At 43.1% G+C, this 25,457-nt stretch overlaps 1 protein-coding gene across 1 annotated transcript in view; it reads left to right on the top strand.

Moving 5' to 3' along the window:
- The first annotated feature begins 3,457 nt into the window (after nucleotides 1–3,457).
- The window catches only part of LOC144737070 (uncharacterized), a 73,317-nt gene continuing 51,317 nt past the window's right edge, over nucleotides 3,458–25,457 (top strand). The window contains exons 1-11 of the mRNA XM_078619722.1: nucleotides 3,458–3,563; nucleotides 10,728–10,805; nucleotides 15,703–15,940; nucleotides 16,356–16,470; nucleotides 16,635–16,719; nucleotides 17,842–17,960; nucleotides 18,795–19,029; nucleotides 19,301–19,426; nucleotides 19,865–19,982; nucleotides 24,058–24,196; nucleotides 24,989–25,099. Coding sequence (XP_078475848.1) covers nucleotides 3,500–3,563; nucleotides 10,728–10,805; nucleotides 15,703–15,940; nucleotides 16,356–16,470; nucleotides 16,635–16,719; nucleotides 17,842–17,960; nucleotides 18,795–19,029; nucleotides 19,301–19,426; nucleotides 19,865–19,982; nucleotides 24,058–24,196; nucleotides 24,989–25,099 — 1,428 coding nt within the window. The 5' untranslated portion in view covers nucleotides 3,458–3,499. The remainder of the gene's footprint in view (nucleotides 3,564–10,727; nucleotides 10,806–15,702; nucleotides 15,941–16,355; nucleotides 16,471–16,634; nucleotides 16,720–17,841; nucleotides 17,961–18,794; nucleotides 19,030–19,300; nucleotides 19,427–19,864; nucleotides 19,983–24,057; nucleotides 24,197–24,988; nucleotides 25,100–25,457) is intronic.

Genomic DNA, 25,457 nt, shown 5'->3' with positions numbered 1-25,457 from the left:
CTTCCCGTTTCCTTCTTCTAAATGTGGGCAGTGCAGAGCTTGAATTGTTTGACGTTCCAGGGCGTCTAAGTACGCAACACTGATTCAAAGTACACTGCTTCACTCGAAGTACATTGATTCAAGGCCGTAATTATAATATATATTTGGTGGGACACATCCCTTCCAATATTCAAATATGCTCAAAATGTCCCCCCCCCAATATATTGCTATGAAAAAATTGCTATGCTATGTAAATAAAAACAACAATTTTCTAAACCTTGGCCACACTATCTGGACTTGTCTTCATATAACAATGCATAGATTTCTGTTCATATGATTGTGGTTATGGTTGTACTTTATTAATCCTTAATCTCTGCCATTACATACAATGAAACAAGAAATGGTAAAAAAGTAAAAACAGAGCAATGTAATACAATACACTATTAGAAATTAGTGTAAAAAATTAATAAAAAGCCCATCCCATGTGTTAGTGAATTTTTTAATATTTTAGGCAGGAAATTAGTTTTCAAATTTAGATATTTTTTCTGGGTTGGGACCCTCAGACACCCTGGAAGATTTGGTGACCCCCAATGTGGACTCCATGGCTACGGCCTTGCAATGATTCACTCACAGTACACTGATTCACTTGAAGTACATTGATTCACTCGGAGTACGATGATTCACTCACCCGTCTTGAGGTATCGGTCTCCCAGACAGACTGCTTCGTCTCATCCACACACCAATTCGTTACCATACTGCAAGGTCTCAACAACACACTCATCCAACCACTCACTCACTCACCCACCAATGTTTCGTTTTATGAAGTCTCATTCATGCAAACTGCATCTCAGACACCACTCACAAGCTGAAAGGGCCACTCCACATTTACATTACGAAGTCAGCAGTGTTCAGTTTGTTGTCCTTCCCCCGCACCTCCGATTAGCACGGTTGGCTATGTACGGCGTGAAAGAAGTTCAACATACATAATCACTCACTCACACTCTGCAGAACACGGGGGAGAGAGAGAAAGAGCACACACTCCAAAAGACAAATATCCCCCGTATAATCTAGATGTGAAGTTTTCGTGACTGCAGAGATCTATACTCTTTGGTTCTTTCGGTAAAATCACGTAGGTATAAAATAAATTAAATTAAATCGCGACGTTTCGATTGCAACACAAGCAATCGTCATCAGGTGGGAAAACCACAGCAAGTGGGAGAGAGAGTTGCCGATAAGAAGCTATCTCTTACCACGGCAACTCTCTCTCCCACTTCAGCAAAAAATGTTCTTGCTGTGGTTTTCCCACCTGATGACGATTCCTTGTGTTGCAATCGAAACGTCGTGATTTAATTTATTTTATTTGATACCTACGTGACTTTACCGAAAGAACCAAAGAGTATGGATCCCCCGTATAGCCTTAACAGACTGTTGGAGCAAGTGCTGTTAGTGAGCACCTATGAAGGCCAGAATGGCACACGAGAGGGGGATGGGTAGCCAGCACCACGCCCGGCCGCCTTTGTCTCCCCAGTGGCGATGTTAACTACACACTGCACCGGGTACTCATTTAAGGCTGAGTCGACCTAGGGGAGGCCCAGGACCGGTTCAGATAATCGTCATTGGTGTTGGCCGTGAGCGGGAATCGAACTCGGGTCGCCAGATGCATAAGGGAGCGCGCTAACCACTACACTACCGCTCCCCATTTAACAATTGGGCGCAAATGTTGTGGATTTGCTCTACAAGTATACATCAAATCAAGTATACATCGTACAACTTTGCTGGTGTGCTGAAGCAGTAATAAATGATGCACGTTTGTTCATCGCCTGACAAATGTATTAATTGGCTGTGTGGGGTGGAGGAGGGTGTACGACACACGACATTTTATTTAAGTAATCTGATCAAACTAAATAATAAATTTTTAATCGCGATACTGGTCGCCAAAGCCTATTTGTTAACGGAATTAATTACGTGAATATATATATATTTCTTGATTTGAAGCTTTCGTGACTGCAGGAAACCATGCTCTTTGTTTCTTTCGGAAAAGCTGGCTTTCCCACCTGATGACGGACGCTTATGTTGTGCCCGAAACGTCGTGATTTTTTTTATTTTATTTTATACCTACGTGACTTTACCGAAAGAGCCAAAGAGTATATCTTTTTTTTCATGGCGTGTGCGTGATCATTGGTGACAGGGCTGAGGTCATCAAACTCACTTGCCCCTGAGAACCTAGTGGCGGACAAACACAAATAATATCGTGACTGCAGGGATTCATATTCTTGAATCTTTCGGTAAAGTCACATAGAAGGGAAATAATAAAATAATAAAAATAAAACATAATAAAATTATCATATTCTTGGATCTATCGGGAAAGTCACGTAGAAGGGAAACAATAAAAATAAAACATAATAAAATTCTCACGACATTTCGACCACAACACAAGCAGCCCAGCCGTCCTCAGGTGAAGAGCACAGTTGCCATTAGGACGCTGTCTTTCCGACAGACCTGCTCTTCACCTGAGGACGGCTGCTTGCGTTGTGGCCGAAACGTCGTGATCATTTTATTATGTTTTATTTTTATTATTTTATTATTTCCCTTCTACGTGACTTTACCGAACAATCCAAGAATACAAAATAATGTCGATATCAGCACTGTCTCATCACAGAAATATTAAAAGGGTAACGTGTTGGATAATGGCCCTTCGGCTCATTTGAGCCATTTCTAGAAAACATCAGCCAGTTATAATAATATTTTCATTTTATATGGCGTCATTCATGTTAATAGCATCCCATACGCTGTAACGTTGACTATATATGAGGAGCAAATACTTCCGATATTAGAAAGTCACTGGAACCATGCAATTTTAAATCGAGATTGAAAACTAATTTTTTTAGAACTGATTTTTGTCGGGTTTAGTTTCGTGGACTTCCCCCGCGCGGTTGGTTACGTACGGTGCGACCGAAGTTCAAGGTACGCACACATTTACAGCCACTGCCAAGCAAATGAAACCCCTGCCGCTACCAAGCAAAATAAAAAAACCGAATAAACAAATTAAGAAATGACCCCCAAACAAAAGAACACCAACAACCAAAAAGTTACCGCAACAAAAACAACAACAACAACGTTGACTTTGCTGTCGGTGTGCTCATGACTGACGTAACGAGCGCGTTTGTTCTGTGCTTAGTTGACGGGTCGCTGTCCTCACTCCAACCAGCGACGTCCAAATTCGCTTCCCCCTTTCTCAATTATCGCGATTGTGCATTCCGCGAGGATCGTGTATTGAGAAAAAAATGTCACATTTCCAACCCCCCATCCACCCAAGCATCCACCACCTCCCACGCGATCATTGCCACCCTCTTACAACCATCTCCACCCACCCCACCCACCCCCTCTCCTTACCCAAACCAGCGCACCTTTTTACCTGCTGCGCCAAGACTGCGTTTGAACGAAGGTGCGTGGGTATAAATAGGGCACGCCTGGCACAGGATCTATTCGCCTCTTCGGTGTTCAACATCGCTGGCGAAGCATGGCACGTCACTCGATGCTGGCCCTTCTGGGGCTTAGCCAGTTTTACGTGTTCGCGTTGGTTGGTAAGTGTGCACATGCATGTGTGTGTATGTGTATGCATGTGTGTGCATGTGTATGCTTGTGTGTGCATGTGTATGCATGTGTGTGTATGTATGTGTATGGATGTGTGTGTGTGTGCACATGTGTGTGTGTGTGCGCACATGTGTGTGTACATGTGTGTGTATGCATGTGTGTGTGTGCGTGCACATGTGTGTGTGTGCACATGTGTTTGTGTGCACGTGTGTGTGTGCACATGTGTGTGTGTGCACATGTGTGTGTATGCATGTGTGTGTGCACGTGTGTGTGTGTGCACATGTGTGTGTATGCATGTGTGTGTACACACATGTGTGTGTGCACACACATGTGTGTGCACACATGTGTGTGCACACATGTGTACACATGTGGGGGAGCGGTGACTCAGCGGTTAGCACGCTACGAACACGGCAATTCGCGCTCATGGCAATTACCAGTGACGATTATCTGATCCGGTTCTGGGCCTCCCCTAGGTCGGCTCAGCCTCAAATTTGTACAGTATCCATTGCAGTGCGTAAACATCGCCACTTGGGAGACAAAGGCGGCCGGGCGTGGTGCTGGCCACCCACCCCCTCGTGTGCCATGCTGGCTTTCGTAGGTGCTCGCTAACAGCACTTGCCCCAACAGTCTGTACAGGCTTCCAGGGGGATCTTTGTCTTTGTACATGCATGTGTGCATGCACGTGTGGGGGGAAACATTTGAAGTTTGGTGGGGATCAGAAGTCACGGGAACGTGTCGAGTAGGTAAGGGGTCTTGGAAGAATATTCATTCAGGGGATAGCGTCCTCACTTTAAAGTTCTCAAATTAACTTGGATGGCATTGTCTATGTGTTCTATATGAACCTGTACCATACGTGTTTCCATATCTATATCACTTGCAGAAATGGGATGAAATACAAATTCGATATAATGCGATCAATTAACCTTGTCCCGTGTAATTTTCGATTAAAAAATGATGCAAAGAGTTTGAGCTGCAAAATGTAGATACCCAGCGACAATTCAACAATGGAATAAAAGTGCGTATTTTAATTACATAAGAGTGTTTTTGGGTTAGATCCCGTAAATATATAAATGTGTCGTTAAAACCCGCCACCACTCGACACAGCCAACTAGTAAGGGTTGTCACGTTAACAAAACGTGGCCAATTCGTCACTAGTACAGCACTAGTGTATAGTGTAGTGTATAGTGTAGTGTATAGTGCAGTGTATAAGTGTAGTGTATAGTAGTGGAGTGTATAGTGTAGTGTATAGTAGTGTAGTGTGTAAGTGTAGTGTATAGTAGTGTAGTGTATAGTGTAGTGTATAGTAGTGTAGTGTATAGTGTAGTATACTAGTACAGCACTAACCGGTGTGTTGGAGAGCCAAGCCACAACATTTACGATCTGAGTACTGTGAGGTTTCGCCAGTAATTACGACTAGCTTCATCAGGCGATAGCCAGAGTTGTGGAGAAGTCTGTTTCGTTCCTTATACAGAGGCGTAGATGTGCGGACCACGCTTCTGCGCTCTTGCGAAAAGTGGGGGGGGGGGGGGAGATTACTGAGGCAACGTACATTATGCATGTGCATTATGCTAGCCCTTTGATCTTATCCTTCCTGTATTGTGTATTAAAATAGCCGTACCAACGGTAATCCCTATTGAAGTATGCTCCTTTATATGCATGCATTTAAATAATGTATTGTTCGAGTCTTCGCCAGTAGTAGCTAGTTTTGCACAGAACTTCAACATGATCAAGATCAGTTGAGTGTCCTTGTTGCCACACGTGTTCTGCTACTGCTGACAGTTGTATTCGGGAGTGTTTACTATTTCACTGATGTTCTTTTAGTCTCGTGCTTACCATTCGTCCTGTTTGCTCAACATAACATTTTCCACACGTGCAGTTAATCCTGTACACACCTTCTGTTGATATCTTCGGTAATACATCTTTTGTACCAGATATTAATTTCTGTATTTTATGTACCATGCCAAATCTGACTCGGATGTTTTCTTTTTCCAAACATCTGGCTAGCTTACCAGTTACTCCCGCAATGTACGGTATTTTTTTTATCTTTTAATTACTTGGGCAGTTCCAATGCTCGTTTAACACGTAGGCTTTCGCGACCAATATTATTCATAATCAACGTTTGTGGGTTAGATCGCGTTATTTATAAATGTGTCGTAACCCTCCACCACCCGACACGGCCAATCAGCAAACAAGTGTCTGGCGAGTTGCCCGATGATGTTGGATGCAATTACCAGCGAAACGTCGAAATCAAAAAATTGTAAATGTTGTGATTTCACGCTTCAACACACCGGTGGGCTAAAGTAGTGAACTATTTGTCTTTTGTCAACGTGACACTTTTTTGCTGATTGGCCGTGTCGGGTGGTGGAGGGTTACGACACATTTATAAATAACGCGATCTAACCCAAAAACGTTGATTATCCAATGCTCGTGTTATTTTATTTGGTTTTGGAATTCAATGCCCTGCTGATTTGTGCATCATTGTAGCCGTTCATTTGAAGCACTTCTTTAACATGTTGAATTTCACTTCTCAGACTGTCACCATCTGAGACTTTTTTTATCTCGATGAATGAGCGTCTTGATAAGAGCAAATTTCTGTGTGGGGTGATGGTGTGACTGCATTCAGATAGGCGTCAATATGCGTTTTTTTTGGGTAAACACTGTGTTATTTTACCATTTCGACCCCGTCTGAGCAAAATATCCAGAAATGGTAGAGTTCTGTCAGCTTCCACTTCCATGGTGAATTGGATGGATGGGTTTTGCGAGTTGAGGTGATTTAGAAATGCGTTCAGTGTATCTTTTCCATGTGGCCAGACCACCAATGTGTCATCCACATATCTAAACAAAGCAGAGGGTTTTAGTGTGCTTGAATCTATTCCTTTTGTTTCAAAATCTTCCATGTACAAATTCACTATCACAGGAGACAAAGGAGAACCAATTGCTGCTCCTTCTTTTTGTTTGTAGATGTCACCTTGCCACAAGAAGAAGGTGTTCTTTAGATAGTGTTCAGCTAGTCTTGGGATATCTTTGGCTAAACCTTTGTTTGTTACCAGTGTCAAGTAATTGAATTGACTCGTTGACTGGATCCCTCGTGAACAAAGAAGTCACATGAAAAGTTACGAGAATATCATTGGGGTTAAGCTTAATATCTTTAATTATATTTAAGAGATGTTCAGAGTTTTTGTTGAATGAAGAGGTCCTGCCGATGTAGGGCTGTATTTGTTTCGTTACGTATTGTGCTAATTTGTACGTGGCAGAGCCTATTGTACAAACTATGGGTCTTAATTGGACATCAGGTTTGTGAATTTTTGGTAGCGCATGAAGTCTTGGTGGTTTTGATGCCCTTGGTTTGATCAGGTATTGCTATTCCTTGGGAATTGATGACTTGGCAATGATTGCCGTTGTTTTATGTTCCAAGGTGCTGGTTGGGTCTCGTTTAATTTTAAGGTAGGGACCTTCATCAAGTAGATCTTTTATTTTATTATCATAGTCCTCATCGGGCATAACAACAGTTGATCGGTGAAACGTCGTACTCACATTGTAAATGTTGTGGTTTGGCTCTCCAACACACCGGTGTGCTGTACTAGTGACGAATTGGCTACGTTCTGTTTACGTGACAACCCTTACTAGTTGGCTGTGTCGGGTAGTGGCGGGTTTTAACGACACATTTAGATATTTTACGCGATCTAACCCAAAAAACCTCTATTATGGATGATATTGGTCGCGAAAACCTACGTGTTATTTAAATTACATTTAAGTTATATACTGCCCATCTCTCGTCACGTGGCAGTCGTAATGCACAACAAAGCACATTTGATAAAATTGCACGTTGAGTGGTGAATTGGAGCAAGGCGATTGAATAAATGTGCCCTGCATTGTACTGCGTTTGGTAGCCATCAGCTGGGCGATGATGACGGTGAAGATAGTGATGATGATGCTGATGATAAGGCGGTGAAGGTAGGGCGATGAGGGTAGGGCGGTGAGGATAGGGCGGTGAGGATAGAGCGGTGAGGGTAGGGCGGTGAGGGTAGGGTGGTGAGGGCGGTGAGGGTAAGGCGGCAAGGATAGGGCGGTGAGGGTAGGGTGGTGAGGGCGGTGAGGGTAAGGCGGTGAGGATAGGGCGGTGAGGGTAGCTCGTTCGCCACTCGTTGCAGAGGTTCACGGTTTGAATCGAGCGGCCGCCTCGACTCACAGCGTGTTAGCCGTAAAATGACTACGCGCAGTCCGCTTCGCTCATGGTGGACGTTAAAGTTCAAGTTCATTTATTCTGTATAGACCTGTGAGCCATTCGGCTCTTGAATTGGGTGCAACCGCAACAAACAAAAAACAAAAACATGAACAAGAAAACATCTTAAAGTGAATGTGACTAAGTGCAAACAAAAAATCCAATAAAAGACAGCAAAATATTGCAGAAAAAGCACCGTACACCAACGCTGTGTGCAACAATCCCAGTGGGATGCAAGTCAAACAACAACAACAACCACAAGACAACTTAGATTAAGGCCATCAGTCTTACTCCGTACTACAACAAACAAACATGGCCAAACCAAAAAACTTTTAAAAATCACCAAAATAAAGCCATGAAAGCAATGAAACAGTGATCATAGCAACTGTGACGGTATTTTCACAATAAACGACATAAACAATATGTACTACCAAAACCCTTCAGTTATAGATCCCCTGACGTCATTCACGGGAGTGGACCATTTTGTGCCACCATTGTAAGTCATGGTCCACCTTTACCAAATTTTAAATATGGACAACAAATCACTGAATGGTAATTATTGCCCCTACTGTGAAACACTTGGCAGTCGAAAGAGTCGTAAGACTCAGCCGGCCTCTCCTGGGTAAATAAACATATAAACAAAAAACATAATCATTGTAATATTCTTTCAAAGTGAACCTGACTCTGTTGATGAGACACTGGCTGTCAAGGCTTGTATTGAACTAATGCTGCTGATGATAAGGCCGTGCAGAGCAGATGGGTTGTGAAGAAAATACTTTTACTTTGTATGTAGAGACAAACATGGGAAGGAGGCATCATTTACGTCGTCGTTAATATGAACCACAATTACGCTAAATAATATATTTTTTGCCTAAAAAGAATAAATAGTTTACGACCCTTTTCTTCAATCTACTGATGGATGAGTGCCTTCCCCACGCTGTGTCAGTCATCAGGGTTGTTTGACCATACTGCACCTCGCTGGTAAGTGCAGGTTTGTGAAAATGGTACACAGGACTGGTTCAGATATCACTTGCCGCTGATGCTGGCCGTGGCAGAGAGAGAGAGTAACATTGTATTAGTGCGCGTGTGTTTTCTACACAAATTTCGATTTAAAGCTTTCGTGACTGCAGGGATTCCTCTTCTTGGTTCTTTCGGTAAAGTCACGTAGAAGGGAAATAATAAAATAATAAAATTAAAACAATAAAAGAATTATGTTTTATTTTTCTTATTTAATTATTTCCCTTCTACGTGACTTTACCGAAAGAACCAAGAAGATTTCTACACAAAATTAGCAGGAATCAGTATGAAATCGCTACCCCCCCCCCCCCCCAAAAAAAAACAATATTGCACCGCCCAAAAGTCCCGCCGATTTTTTTTGGTTTTAAAAAACGAAGCGAAGCCGGAGCCTGCGGGTGGCTAAAAAAATTGTTTGGTGGGGCGATGCCGACGCCACAGTAGCAGAGGAGGCGGTGGGGGTGGGGGGAGATGGAACTTAGCACCGGGCACTGAATTGTCAACAGCTACTCAGCTACTCGAGCTGTGCATAAAACCGAGTTATGGCGCCAAGGTGGTGTGATGTTGATTACCTCGCCAGGTATGCAGGAAGTCGTGCGTTCGATCCTGACCCTGACGCCTGTATATTTTGAATTTGCGTGTCTCTCTCCCCATGGTCGCGTGGATTTTTTTTTCCTGGTCCTCCGGTTTTTCCCTCTACAATTAAAAAACGTGCATTTTTAGTATTTTGTCTGCTCTACATTTCCACATAAGCCACGAACCCGCAGCTTTAACCTGGCAGTGACAACCCAAGGCTCGCAACTACCCTTCTCCACTCCCCACTTCGGAAAGTCAAGAGCAGAGTCCGATTTCTTAAACGTCCATCTCCGGGGACGGGAAGGGGTGCGGAAGTAAATGATGACGGTTTTCCCCGACCCGCAATTTTCAGCGCGGTGAAGTATGGTGGGCACCGCGGTGGCTAGAAGATGTTGACTACCTCGATCCCGACCCTGACGCCTGCTATATATTTGGAGTTTGTGTGTCTCTCTCTCCATGGTCGCGTGGTCCTCCGATTTTCCCCTCCACAATTATAAACATGCATTTTGAGTATTTGGCTGCTATACATTTTCACGTGATAAGCCACTTTGTTGAGCTATCATTCGTTATTGCCCGGTCGCTTCTGAAAAAAAGCTGCACAGCTCAGCGGGGTCTTACCTGGTAAAATAAAAAAACGGTGTATAGTTTATACGACGGGATGGGTGGCCAGCACCACGCCCGGCCGCCTTTGTCCCCCCAGTGGCGATGTTCACACACCACACCAGTTACTCGTTTGAGGCTGAGTCGACCTAGGGGAGGCCCAGGACCTGTTCAAATAATCGTCACTGGTGGTGGCCGTCGCGCTTCCATAGGTACACACACACGCGCTTGCTGCAGACACACAATTTTCAGGGTGCGTACGGCAGTAAACGACTGAAATAATGAAGCAATGCTGCGCGAAGAACGCCTTAGACCTGCAACACATTTGTATGGCATTTTACTCGTGGAGGGTTGGGGGGAGGGATGCGTGACATGAGCAGGCACACTGCGTGACGCTTTCGCATTTGCGGGAGTGACATGACAGATGTGACGTCACAGCTCACTTGCCGTGCAAAATATCTGCATTATTGCGCCCCCCCCCACTCCAAAAAAGTCTATTTTTATAATGTTTGCATGGTGTACAGTCTGGAAAGTACCCACATGGCAAATTTCAAGTTTGTTGCATGTCGGGAAGTACGCTAAATATTTCGAAAAGACACATTCACAAATTTTCCTTTTATATATATAGATATAAAAAACTTGTATCCTTCATAGGATTGCATTCTGGCGTGACTGATGATATGTGACATAAGTGGTAATCAATCGCTAACCACCCCCACTTCCCGCTTGTTCCACTGCTCAGGTGGATCTTTGGTGATGGATGACCTGTACACGACCATTCAACTTTCAACCGGAATCTACAACGATTCGTACCATGGAGGTAAATGCAGTGTGTGATAGTAGTTGACAAAGGGTGGCAGTGTGGTGATGGTCACTAATGTAGGTGAATCCGGGACGCGACATTTCAGCAAACATGCCAACCGTTGGCCCAATGTGGTTGGAACCGTTAACCCAATGTTGTAGAAACGCGCGTTTAGAGTATGTGGCTGCTATACATTTCCACACGACAAGCCACTTCGTTGAGCGAGCATTTGTGGTCAGTTCGCTTCTGAAAAAGAGCTACTACACAGCTCAGCGGGCCTAACCTGGTAAAATAAAAAATGAAATAGTTGGCAACTTGACTTAAAGCTTTCGTGACTGCAGGAATGAATATTCTTGGGTCTTTCGGTAAAGTCACGTAGATAGGTTTTTGTCATTTTCTTTGAACCTATCTACGTGACTTTACTGAAAGACCAAGAATATAGTTGACAACTGAAAGTATCAAATGCCAACTGAACTTGACAGTAGCAACTGCCAACTGAACTTGACAGTAGCAACTGCCACCTCCACGTGACAGTAGCAACTGCCAACTCAACGTGAGAGTAGCAACTGCCACCTCAACGTGACAGTAGCAACTGCCACCTCCACGTGACAGTAGCAACTGCCACCTCCACGTGACAGTAGCAACTGCCAACTCAACGTGAGAGTAGCAACTGCCACCTCAACGTGACAGTAGCAACTGCCACCCTGTGTGGCGATCTCAGGACCCGGGTTGTTAAGCAAATCGCCACAGTCCCCAGGGCGTGCGAGCCGGCGTCGTCTCTATGAACAAATCGCCACAGTCCCCACGTCTCGCGGGAATCGTCTCGATATGCAAATGAGCCCTCAAGTCGGCTTCCCGCGCTTTTTTTGTTAATTGAGGTAAATAATTGCACGCAAAGGTGTTGTGACTGAGCTGAGGTAATCGATCGCACTCGATTAATACTACTTTATTAACAGGCTGAGATAATTCCACGCAAATTATTTGCGTTCGAGGTATTTAATTTGAATACTGCATTAAACCGAGGTGATTAAGTAATATTAGGCTGAGGTAATGAATTGTACGTTAATTTTACGATTTTGTCTCAGGGAATTAATATTACTGTTAAGCTGAGGTAATTGCCTGCATACTATTTTATGTATTAATGCAATGTTAATGTAATATTAATGTAATAAATGCAGTAATACACATACGATTATACACGTATTTTCATAGCAATACATGATCATTTGTAACAAATACAATCGCTATGTTTTTTTTTATTTTTATGAAAAGTGTGACCCAAATACTTTGCAATATAATGTAACGCTGCGGTTATGCCATGTAATGATACTGTGGCCATGCATTTTGCATGGAATTCTGAGGTAAAATACCATCTAATGTAATCCTAACATGTTAATAATCGAGTAATTTAGTGTATTTTATACACGTACTAGTTCACGAAGCCTCATGACTGACATAGCATGGAGAAAGTTCTTCCAGGCGTACATTTTAAAAACTGCTTTAAATAGGAATGTTTATATTGTCTGCTACTATCTATCTTAACAGACACATCTTGAATTAGGCCAATATCAGTGGCGGCTCCTGCAAAATCTCTCAGGGGGGGCAAATGTCTGGATGATTGATAAGGATAAGGTCCACCCATGCAATGGATAAATTAACAGCTTAAGCATGTAAAGGCAACTTCACTTCTTTAATATTAATGAAAAATAAAGTGACTCTTACAATACATCTTGTTTGTTTATATACTCACTATTAAAACAAACCACTCAAGTTTATTTTATTAAAGATTCCACTAGGTGGCGATAAATTATATTGTTGGATGAAACGTGCTTACGTATGATGACGTTAGCGCGTATGATGACGTAAGCACGTTAGTGCATGCCCTCCCGGAAGCCATAGAGAATGCATTGGAGCGCCCGCCGTTCGAAAAAAAACATCTTTCAATGTAAGTCTATGGGGCCACTCGGGGCGATTCTCAGCCGGAGTGAAATCGCCCAAAAAGAGGCGGTACTCCACAGAACGTGACATGACGCTGATTGGACTATATCCAGAGGCACAGTGACGGCTAGCGTGACTCTGTGGTTGAATGACATTGGTGGTGCGTCGCCCAATCGCCCTAATGAAGAAACCGCCCCTGGCCAATATACTGACAATAGTAGTTTTTTTAACATGAATCCACTCCCCCCCCCGTGAACTTGTTCTGCCAGTTGGTAAATGCATGATTCTACGTTGCTATACAACTCTAGTATCTTTGTACAGAAAACATTCCACTTAAACAGTTTCACAACAAAAAATCCGCACCTTTTCCCCTGACCGCCTCTGTGAGCCATCAGTTACACAAGAAGAAATATCTTGTTCTCCTTAACTAAACTTTTATTTTACTAGGTAAAGCCCACTGAGCTATAAGCTAGTTCAAGGCCGTAATTATAATAAAATATGTTCAAAATGTCCCCGCCAATATATTGCTATAAAATAGATTTTTGTTTATGATTGTGGTTATGGTTGTACTTTATAAATCCCTAATCTCTGCCATTACATACAATGAAACAAAAAAAATGTAAAAAAAACAGCAATGTAATACAATGCACTATTAGACATTGTAAAAAAATTAATAAGTCCATCCTATGTGTTAGTTAAAAATTTTTTTATTTTAAGCAGGAAATTCGTTTTCAAATTTAGATTTTTTTTTTTCTGGGGGGGGGACCCCCAGACCCCCTGGAAAATTTGGTCCCCCCCAATGTTCACTCCATGGCTACGACCTTGCGCTAGTTTTCATAGGTGATCCGAGCACACATGATAGATAGCTCATTGAAAGTGGCGTCTTATCACGTGGGAATTTATCTAAACAAAATAATCTAAACGCATGTTTTTAAATGTGGAGGGCAAAACCAGAGGACCTGGAGAAAAATACACAACCACGGGGAGCTTATGTGAACTCCCAATATACACAGGAGTTGGGCTTGAACCAACGACCTGCATACCAGGCAAGGGAGTTCAGACCTCAGCACTACAGTAATCTGAGACACATCCTCTGAAACTTTTCTTACCCCACTTACCTATCTGACTCGTGCACATAAAAGACATTCACCATGATCCAGGTACCAGTCACGTCTGAAATACCGGTCAAACCTATCCGACACAATTCATAGTATGGAGTTGACCTGTTTTTCATGTTGTGAGTGCATCCACTGCAAGATATGGTGCAATTCCACTGGAAGACAGCAAGTGGTGAAATGAAGTTAAATATATTTTCAAATGTGGTAGAATTCCCCAGCAGACAACGTATGAATGAAACTAAAGCAGAATCTCGGTATAAAACCATAAAATTACATTTTGAAAAAATAAATTTCCTCTGGATGCTCTTTAAAATTGTCTGAAAAGTGAATAAACGTATATAGCAATACATGGCTAAATATATGTACAGCTACTGTATATACGTGATGGTTGTATGTATGTTGAACTTCTTTCGAACCGTATGTAGTCAACTGTGCTAATCGAAGGTTGCCCTCAGTGTAAGATTCCTTGCTGGGTTTTACCCACTGTTCATGGGCACAATGTTTATGTTGAATGCAAATTTAACTTGAAACTGCTCCGATGGAAATGCTGATACCACTATCTTATTCGGAAATCTTGACTAGCTTACAAGTCATTGCTTTACAAGGATCTAAAAATAGTTTTAAGAGCTTTCATGAAATCTTGCAATGCAAATAATTGTGCGAAGTTTCGATTTAAAGCTTTCGTGACTGCAGGGATTCATCTTCTTGGTTCTTTCGGTAAAGTCACGTAGAAGGGAAATAATAAAAAATAAAACAATAAAATAATTCTCACGACGTTTCGGCCACAACGCAAGCAGCCGTCCTCAGCGTCTTCCCGACAGACCTGTTCTTCACCTGAGTACGGCTGCTTGCGTTGTGGCCGAAACGTCGTGATAATTATTTTATTATGTTTTATTATTTTATTATTTTTTTATTTCCCTTCTACGTGACTTTACCGAAAGAACCAAGAAGGTGAATTGTGCGAAGGTTGCGAATTCAGATCTAGGTTGTGGGTTGACTCAGCCCATCATCCCAACTGAAATCGATAAAATGAAGTAGAACTTTGTGGGGAAGTCATCAGTGGTTATCCTATGGATGGACTTTCCCTTGCCATAGGAATGTGTAATTTCCACAACCGGATCTGTGCTGTAAACAGGAGATGAGCATAAATACATTGTAAACATGTATTTATAACATTTTTCCTTAATGAAAGTGTGTAATGTTACCACATGCTTAGCATATGGTGGACTGATGTGTCCAAGGGCACGGGTTCACCGATCACATCAGCATACCAGGTGCGCTGCTAGTGCTGACCCTTTTTCCCTCTCTCACTGAGTCCAGCTTTGAGATGCATTACTGCCCAGGCCATATTTGAATGCTAAACCTGGTAAATAGGTGTGAAGGGGCTAAGCCCTGGTCTAAGGTTCAATTTTGGGATGTTCATTGCCTTCGCAGGCCTAATGTTTGTTGGGATCTTAACATTCAAGAAATATAAAAGACAATCATGTCTTGAAGTGAAGAAGAGTTCAATTTACAACAGGAAGCGGTACATCATCTGGTGTCAAGAGAGCGGCCCCAGACGATTACGTCACACAACTACTGATATCCCTTTAATTTGCTTATTTATTCACACAAGTGACACATTTTTATATATTTTTTTCCGCAGAGAGTATTGTTGCTTATTGCACTAAATTCCTTCAATTCAAGATTGGAAATAAGTAGAATGAGGTCATAATCCCGATTTAATTATGGTACTTGAGATTACAATTTAATACGGGGCGACTGATATTCATATTCAAATCCAGGCACTTAGCAGTGCCGACTTAATGTCTGTGATACCCCGTTGCCGACAGTTCTGGGTTTTGCCGTTTCGCCCACAGATGACACTATATGCAGCGTGTGGGGAACTGGCCACCTTCTCACATTCGACCATGCTTCCATGGACCTGCCGCTGTCCTCATGTTCTCTGAGCCTGGTGTCCATCACCGGTTCCCCGTCATTGTCCGTGAGCTTCCAGAGAAGCGCTTTGGACAGAATGAGTGTGGAGAATGTGGTAGTGACCATGGAGGGCATATCCTTGAACCTGACAAGAGAGGGCCAAAGCATTAGCGGCCAGAGGTAAGTTATTTTGTTCTTCATTGTTTTGAGTTCTTCCCCACAGGGTGATTCTGCCTGCGGCAGTCAAAAGTGCACAGCTATTCCAGTGATTTAGAGGAAGAGGGTGATGGATCACAGTATATTTCCCAAACCCTCCTGCTTTCATTCACTGTTTTATTGGTGTTGCAATACAGTCACATTTAGATGCTATATAAATCCAAATAATATTTTATAGTGACCCACAGACTCACAAAGAGACCTGCAGATTCTCAGAGACCATCGACTCAATAAATATATCCACTGTTTCTGTCCAACGTTTTGAGATCCAGTCGCATATCGACGCTATATAAATCCAAATTGTATCGTCATGTATATATTGCATTGTAACACTGACCGCCAATCTAAGACACATGGCTGTGTCACTTGTTTCTTCCAGGGTGCAGCTGCCATACAAAAACCACAGCATCCAGATTGAGATGGTGGGATCCTACATCAAGTGCTCCTCCATCATGGGCTTCTCTCTGCTGTGGGACCAGAACAATGCCATCACGGTGAGCAGTGTTGAGACTGAATCTTGATGGCATGATGCCTCTGTTGATCGGAAGAGTTTCAAAAGGGTGTGACCCAGTGCTAGGATTGTGATTTTCTTGGTAATTAAAATGTACCTTGCATGAATAATGTACGATTATTAAACTGTGTTTTTCTTTCTCTGTAGGTTAAACTTGACCCCAAATTCCACACCAAAACTACCGGGCTGTGTGGAGATTTTAACGGCATTGCAGATGATTTATATTTGAATGGTGAGAGTCGGTGTCAAGTGAATGAAAATGAATAGTTTTTATATATAGTGTCCTATATTCTGGACATGTCATAATGCTGTACATCACATCACATGTCAATAATTTGAAAGGGGAACCCCACTGCCAGATTTCCCTCCCAGTAAATTTAATCGAGGAGTTTTTGGATAATTTTTGAACTTAGCAAATTTGAACCATGATGCCGTTACACAACGGCCTATTCTTGTGAATGACGACACGGGATGCTTAATGTCCATTGTGAATCCGATGTCGCATAGTATTTCTATGATTAATGCACCCGCAGTTTTAATCAGGGCAGCTGCTGGATTATAACCGTGTACTTCTGCAGCAAGTGGTGAACACCTTACCGCTAAGTAATGTCACCACCCCAGTTAAATTTTCTTCCTTTGACCTGTATTTGGGACACATTCACACTGTTAAAGACTTGCACAAGATAATTACCTTTGAACCGTAATGATGTGGCCGTGTTGCTAAGTGAGCTCAGTTCCGAGCAGCTGGCACCAGTGTCCTGGGTTCAAAATTAGGTTTCATCCAGCCATGATTTAACGAGGTTCTGCAGTGAGTTGATAGTGTGAGCCCAGTATACATTGAACAATGAACTGTGATGGCTGAATTTGTTTTTTTCAATCTATGTTGACTCATTCCAACTTTAACAATTAAACATCTTAGTTTTATTGGCATGCGACTAGCCTACTCTTAGACACCTTCCCTCCCTTGGCTGCTACACATCTGTTATTCTTTACCACTGGATATCATTTCTAACGAGATGTCCTGTCCAAGCCAGTTACCTTTGTTAACAGGCATTACCTTTTAACTTCTCTAAATCAATGACCTTTTCCTGTTTTTCAGTGTAATTCCAAGGATACAATGCATTCATCTTCTTTGCACATTATTCATTTTTTATTTTCTTTGTCAATGTTCATGTTTCTAATTTATCAGTTTAAGGCAGAATAAACTGTTTTATTTCGTGCTCTTCTTTGTTAAGTTTTTTATCGGAGTGAGGAGGAAATCTGTGATCACAAGTGTTTCTGATGGGGAATGCTACCCCTGGCCTCCAGTGTCAGGTGCTAACTTTTATCTTTTACCGTTTGTGATGTTCTGCAGGTCATCTGCGTTCAGAAAGTGATTACACGCTGATGAATAAGCTAAACAACTTGGAAATGTGTTCCCAAGAGCCACAGCAAACTAACTCAGATTTGTCAAGAGAATACTGTCTGAACAAGGTATATGCTGAACTCTGTTTACCCAGGCTCTAGCGATTGACTCGCAGCGACAATAAGTAATGAGATCCTGCCTTCAAATCACAGCTACCCGTCCAAGATTAAACTCGAGTGTTGTGCGAAGTGCGTTTAATGGTCTCAGACTTTAATTTGTAACATTCCGAGAGGGAGCTCTGCCACAGCACATCATCTAATAATTTGGATATTAAATAATAAAATTTCAGCCCTCTGTCAATCTACTGCTGGATGAAGGCCATGTCTATCATGGAGCATGTTTAACATTGCTTTACCACGCTGATCAGTACATGCTGGTAACGTGGTGGAGGCCCGAGGACCGTTTCAAATAACATTTGGCAGTTATGTTGGCCATGGCTGGGAATGAAATTCAGCTTAGTTTATAGCGGAATAAATGATACACTATTCTTTCGCTCCACCCATAAACAAGTAAGAAAACGAATGTGTATTCATGGATTCTCTAACCCTTTCCAATTTGCGTTTGTCCTTGGAATGTTTTAATCAGTGATAATAGTATGATTTAAATCCACACAACGAGATGACATGATGTGTAATGTCATAGGATGATGTCACGTAATGAATCGTGGGGAAGCGATGCGCGTGCATAGTATGTGACATCACCTTGGCCAACAAGGCTTATTCATTTAGCACTGGTTTTAGTTGCCATGTTATTGTGAATTTTACGCCGGTACAGTTTGAGAGATGGACAGAGCTAAATCACGAACCCTTTAAGCCTCAGTTGGAATTTGTTAAAATAATAGAAATAAGATTGCTAATGTAAACATTTAAGCAAATAAGACGCCTCTCTTTCTTCTGCTCCAGACACAACACATTCAGCACCTATTGCAAGGCGAGCTTCTTTCCTGCGTCAGCATCGTGGACCATCAACTGAAGAGCTTGCTGATTAATATTTCACTGTCGGACATTTGCCGTTTGGACTGCAACGGCACTGCTGGGCTCTACCCTTGTGATGGCTGTGCGACGATCGCCGAGTTCTCTCGACGGTGCACGCAGGTTAATGGATCGCCGGGCACGTGGCGTTCTCCAGAATTCTGCGGTGAGATGGGGAGAATGGTGCTGTGGTGTGGGGTTAAATGGTGTTGTGGTGTACTGGTAAGATGGCAGAGAGCAGTGGTGCAGTACAGAGTAAGATCCGGAGAGAGTGGTGGTGCGTGTGCGGTGAGATCGGGTCGGGAGAGACCAGTGGTGTGGTGTGTTGGTGAGATGGGAGAGAAAGTTGCTCGCTAACAGCTCTTGCCATTACGGTCTATAAGGCCACGCGGAGAATCTTTACCTTTTGTGCGTGTAACTGACTCCTACTCACTCAGGTGTGACGTGCCCGAGAGGTCAGGTGCACAGGGAGTGTGGATCGGTGTGCAAAGACACCTGCTCAAACCCCTCCGCCTCCATCAACTGCCCAAGCACCTGTGTGGATGGCTGCTTCTGCCCTGAAGGTATAAACAGTGAATCAATAGATGTAATTTTCTATTCTTTACCGAGCATTGAGGGTTCTATGGTGGGGGGCCTGCGGGGAACATGCCCCCGAAAGTACAGCAATGCATCGCATATTGTGTCCCCCTCTATTCAGAAGCAGCTCCTTGAGATGACTGAAGAGAGCATTCATGTTCATGTGAAAGAAGTCATAACGGCCAGTGCCACTTCATATCCCTTCTGAGGATCCAAATTTGCCAAATTCGAAAAATCCCCGCATAGCAATCATCGTACTACTGGTCGACCAGTGCCCAAGGTCACTCTTGCAAATAAGACTACCTTGGTCCAAGTAAAATTAACTTTCATATATTGATCTCCTATCTCTCGCTCTCCAACCTTTACATATGGATAAACTAGATTTCTCTCCTTACCATCTTTTTTCTGGTGTTTGGGAACTGCAGGGATGGTGTGGGACGATGTGAGTGGGTCGGGCTGCATCCCTCAAAGCAATTGTGGGTGCAACCAACTCGGCCACTCCTATGCCAGTGGAGAATCGCTCATCACAGGCTGCAAAAACTGGTGAGACGCAATAGCTTAGTATCAGGGATGCTGAAATGTAATTTTTCATGATATGATTTTATGTCATTGTTAATGATTTGACGATTTATCATCGTATTCCCATATTGCAGCAACCCTACCTATTAGTACATCGGTTCACAAAATGTGGTATGCAAATAGTAGTTTGTAAGTCACATACCAAATATTCATAATACTTGTGTGTACTCTATCACCGCATAAATAAGTCTAAGTGTGTACTATATACTCTTTGGTTCTTTCCGTAAAGTCACGTAGGTAGAAAAATAAAAGAAAAAATTATATATCAAGACGTTACGATCGCAACACAAGCGGTCGTCCTCAGGCAGAAAAAAAAATTCAGCAGTGGAACTGCTGAACCAGGAAGAACACTGCAGTCAGGAAAGCTGCAAATCAAGATTGTTTACTATATATCATTTGTACCCATGTATTATGCATCCTTTTGGAGTCGGGTTGGCCGTAGATACGTATGCATGTATCCATGTACCAATGTATCTACAGAATTTTGTATGATGACTATTCAAGTTTATATCTAGTCTGACCAGCTAATTGTGCCTCAGGCTTGTTCCATCTGGGCCGGCCCTTTAGCTGCTACCGTAGGCGCACACCATCCGGATCAAAAAGACCTGAGAAACGCACCGCCCTCGTGGGCAGACAGCTAGCCAGATATAATGTGGATGTTGCTGCCCTTAGTGAGATCCGACTGGCCAATACTGGACAGGTGACTAAAGTGGGTACAGGTTACACATTCTTCTGGAGCGGACGAGGCCAGGAGGAGAGACGTGATGCTGGTGTTGGTTTTGCAGTTAAAAACCACCTGGTCAATCAACTGGCAAGCCTACCCAAGGGCATAAACGACCGTTTAATGACCCTAAAGCTCCACCTAATGGGTAAAAAGGAGGCCACCATCATCAGTGCCTATGCCCCTACCATGACCAACTCTGACGAGATCAAAACCAAGTTTTATAATGACCTGGAAGTCATTATTGGTGCCACAGCCAGCTCTGACAAACTCCTGATACTTGGTGACTTCAATGCCAGAGTTGGAAGTGACCATCAATCATAGAATGGAGTCATGGGTGCACATGGCATTGTAAAATGTAACAGCAACAGCCTTCTGCTGCTGAAAACATGCTCTGAATTTGACCTGCTCATCACCAACACGATATTCCAACTACCAAAGCGCAAGAAAACTTCATTGATGCATCCTCGTCCACACCACTGGCACTTGATTGACTACGTCATCATGAGGAGGAGCGACCGGCACAATGTCAGGGTGACCAAGACAATGTGTGGTGCTGAATGTTGGACTGACCATCGTCTCATCATCTCCAAACTTAACATCCAGATTAAGCCTCCCAGACGCCCACAAGGAAAAAGACGTCTAAAGCGTCTTAACATCACTCGCCTACAACAGGAACACACCAGACTGGCCTTTGTTGAGGCTCTATACCATCACCTGGAGTCTCTAAGCTTCGAGCATACAGATGCTGAGGCAAACTGGACTGCTCTCAAGACCGTGTTGCATTCTACAGCCCTTGAATCACTTGGTGTTGTAGTAGTAGGTTTTTACCCTTTTAAACTGGTACAAAACTGACACCTTTATTCAAGGAATCATGTTTGCAATAACCACAACACAAGTAGTCAAAAAAGCAAACAAAAAGAAGCAACTCTGATAATGATAATAATATGCACTGTCCTTGAAGTTGATTGGTCCACACCCGAGACGGCTTTCTTTAGAGCCTAGTCCCCATTGGTGTTGGACCAGATGACACCAGAAGGCGTACAACTCAAACACAGTGCAATATCAGAGTATTGAGAGCTCGGGGTAAGCATTTACACTATGAGATCTCTTTTACCAGTGGCAAAATATAGTAGTAGGTTTTTACCCTTTTAAACTGGTACAAAACTGACACCTTTATTCATGATTCCTTGAATAAAGGTGTCAGTTTTGTACCAGTTTAAAAGGGTAAAAACCTACTTATATATTTTGCCACTGGTAAAAGAGATCTCATAGTGTAAATCACTTGGTGTTCCCATACGTACACATTAAGATTGGTTTGATGAGAACGATGCAGAAATCCAAGCACTCCTTGATGAAAAACATCGCCTGCATTAAGTCTATCTGAACTGAATTACAGCAGCTCAAGCTTAAAGAAAACTGCCTTCCTCAACATTCGCAGGGTTGTCCAGCAGAGACTCAGAGTCATGCAAGACACCTGGCTGTGCACAAAAGCTGAGGAGATTCAGTCCTACGCTGACAGTAACAACACCAAGTGCCTCTATGGTGCACTTAAGCAGGTCTATGGTCCACAACACTCTGGAACTTCACCTCTCCTGAATGCAGATGGAACAACACTCCTCACAGAGAAGGTCAAAATACTTGCAAGGTGGGCTGAACACTTCAGCACAGTCCTCAACCAGCCATCATGCATAAATGAGGAGGCAATTGCGAGACTGCCTCAAGTTTAAATAAACCAGTCCCTTGGTGTTCTACCATCCATTGAGGAAACCAGCAAAAGCCATAAGCCTCCTCTCATCAGGCAAAGCTCCAGGGTCCGATGCCATTTCAGCGGAAATCTACAAGGCTGGAAGGCCTCGCTTAGCCGAGAAACTGACCGACCTCTTCCAGTCTCTGTGGAAATTAGAAGCCGTTCCCCAGGAGTTCAAGGATGCCTCTATAATCCATCTCTATAAGAGGCAAGGCAATCGGCAGGCCTGCGACAACCATAGAGGCATCTCCATACTATCAATCGCTGGCAAAATCTTGGCAAGAATCCTTCTGAACCGCCTAATTGTCCATCTAGACCAGGGTCTGCTACCTGAGAGTCAGTGTGGTTTCAGAAAAGACCACGGAACCACTGACATGGTATTTACTGCCCGGCAGTTACAGGAGAAATGCCAAGAACAAAATGCTGATCTATATATGGCTTTCGTTGATCTGACAAAAGCATTTGACACAGTCAGCTGGGAGGGCCTATGGAAGATCATGGTCAAGTATGGGTGTCCAGACAAGTTCATTGGCATCGTGCGCAAACTCCAGGATGGCATGATGGCTAGCGTCAGAGACCAACAAGAACTCTCTGATCCGCTCCCAATCACAAACGGGGTGAAGCAAGGCTGCGTTTTAGCGCCAACGCTCTTCAGCATGGTGTTTTCTGCCATGTTACAAAACTCATTCCAGAACCGCAACAATGGGATTAGCTTCATCTACCGTTTTGACGGTGGGCTATTCAATCTGCGTAGGATGCAAGCCAAAACTAGTCTCTGGAAATTAGACGCCATCCAGACGTCCACCCTGCGTCCTTCCCTGTGGAAGAGATATGTGGATGACACTTTCGTCATTTGGCCACATGGCCTCCCAGCATTGAACCATTTCCTGGACCACATCAATACCAGACACCCATCCATCAGATTCACCATGGAAGTGGAGAAAGATGGCAAACTACCATTCTTGGATGTGCTGTTTGAGAGGAGACTTGATGGATCCTTGGGACATTCTGTCTACAGGAAGGCCACCCACACAGATTCCTACTTGAAACCTGATTCCCACCACTTACGACCACCACGCATGACTGGCAACGCAATCTCACCAAAGAATTGGTTTAGTGTTTCCGTGTGCATTTTTAAGGTATGAACTTTTTAATGCCATTCAATATAAGTAATTTTGGGGGCTTATATTAAAAATGTATTTGTGATCGATCAGATGATACATTTCTTAAAATAGCTTTGGAACCACTGGATTATAAAATGACACTTTCTCTAACCATGTGGCACAAAGGTGGCTGCTGGTGCTATTTTACCAGATAAAGATATCACTTGCAAAAGTGTAGAGTGTTGGAACAGCACATAGGGCACCGCACTGTGGTTTACCACATGCCTTGCTTGTGGTGATCTTGTGCTCTTTCATGGAGTGGCTTCTAGAGGTTTTATTGTACAGGCTGTGTTTAAATGCAAGCTGCTAAATAGGTTTGAGGGGCAAAGCCCCCATTATCCCTCACCACCTGCCACTTGTGGGTTTTTCATTCTAATCATTGTGCCACCGTCTTTGCCGACTCAGCACTTGCGAGCAGGGTCAGTGGAATTGCGACAGCCGCCCCTGCTATGGGACGTGCAAGATCCTGGGCGGCTCCTATTTCTCGACCTTCGACAGCAAGACGTACAGATTCCACGGGGACTGCTTTTACACCCTCACAACGGTACCAAAACTGCATTTGTAATGCATTGGTGCATGTGGCAGCGTGAGCTTGGGATGTAACGAATTTCACCCTCTTCTCCACGATCTAATGAATCATTATGATCCAGTGTCACAACTCGATCTGCAAATCCAATATCGCATAGTCCATTGAGGTCATTGTATATTACCTGCTGTGACACGGCTCAGAAACATGATAATTGATGAAGAAAATAGAACTAAAGCTAAAAACTACACAAAGATGCATGGAGAGGGTGCATTCTTGGAATTACATTTAGAGATAGAAATATTAACCACACGGGTTAGAGAACGTACGCAAGTTAGAGACATAATTTTGACTGAAGAAAGGTAAGTGGGCAGGATACGTCACTAGAAAGGAACGATGGCCAGTGTGGTCGAGACGAACAAAGGAGATAAATGATTCGGTGATGATACATTGGAAGTGGTGCAAAGCACAATTAACAAAATAAAACTCAACACTGTGGCATAAAAACAAAAGGAGAGGTGCTATGAAGAACGGGCATTGTCAGGAATGTGACTTTTTTACAAAGGAGAGATCACTCCTAACAGGATATCAACTGCGGAGAGATGGATCAATAAAATTTGCTCGTGCGTAGGAGTTAGTTGGATTATTGCAATGGAGCAATATTAGGAATGGCGACAGCTTGGGTAGGCCTTCATGGTCCACATTGGCACATGCATAGACATGTTCATTACATTCCCATGAGTCATATATGTACAGCTTTTCCAATTCAATGACCTCTAACCTTCTGCTCTGTGGCCTCAATATTTTTAGGACTGCGCTGGCAAGAAGTTCTCCGTACTGGGAGAGTTAACCAAGTGCGAGGGGCGAGATTCTAAGACGTGTCTCAATAGTGTTATCCTCTACATCGATGACATAAAAACGGTGAGTGTGTGTGTGCATGTACACCCAGATGCGCGTGATTGAGTGTGTGTGCGTTTGCATGCATTCTAATAAGAGTTCAAGCCGCCTTAATCCAAAGGGAGGGCATGAGCAGAGAGAGACAGTTTAAGGCATAGATATCTTGAGATAATGAGCAAATTTATGGTCTCACTGATGACCAATGACTGCACACCCTTAAATATCATGTGAAACTTGTGTTTTCAATTTGAACAAATACTTTCCAGAGCATGTAAAAATTATGCTCATAGTCTGGATGAAGAGGCTTTTAAAGCGTGTTCAAACGTAGTTATGTGATGTAATCTTCCATGGCTTTTTTCTGACACAATGTAACTCAAAAGAA

This window comes from Lampetra planeri, chromosome 64, assembly GCF_965212315.1.
Source record: "Lampetra planeri chromosome 64, kcLamPlan1.2.h2, whole genome shotgun sequence".
In the NCBI taxonomy this organism is placed as follows: Eukaryota; Metazoa; Chordata; class Hyperoartia; order Petromyzontiformes; family Petromyzontidae; genus Lampetra; species Lampetra planeri.
The sequence above is the reverse complement of the archived record's forward strand: the minus strand, read 5'-3'. Positions and strand labels throughout refer to the sequence as shown.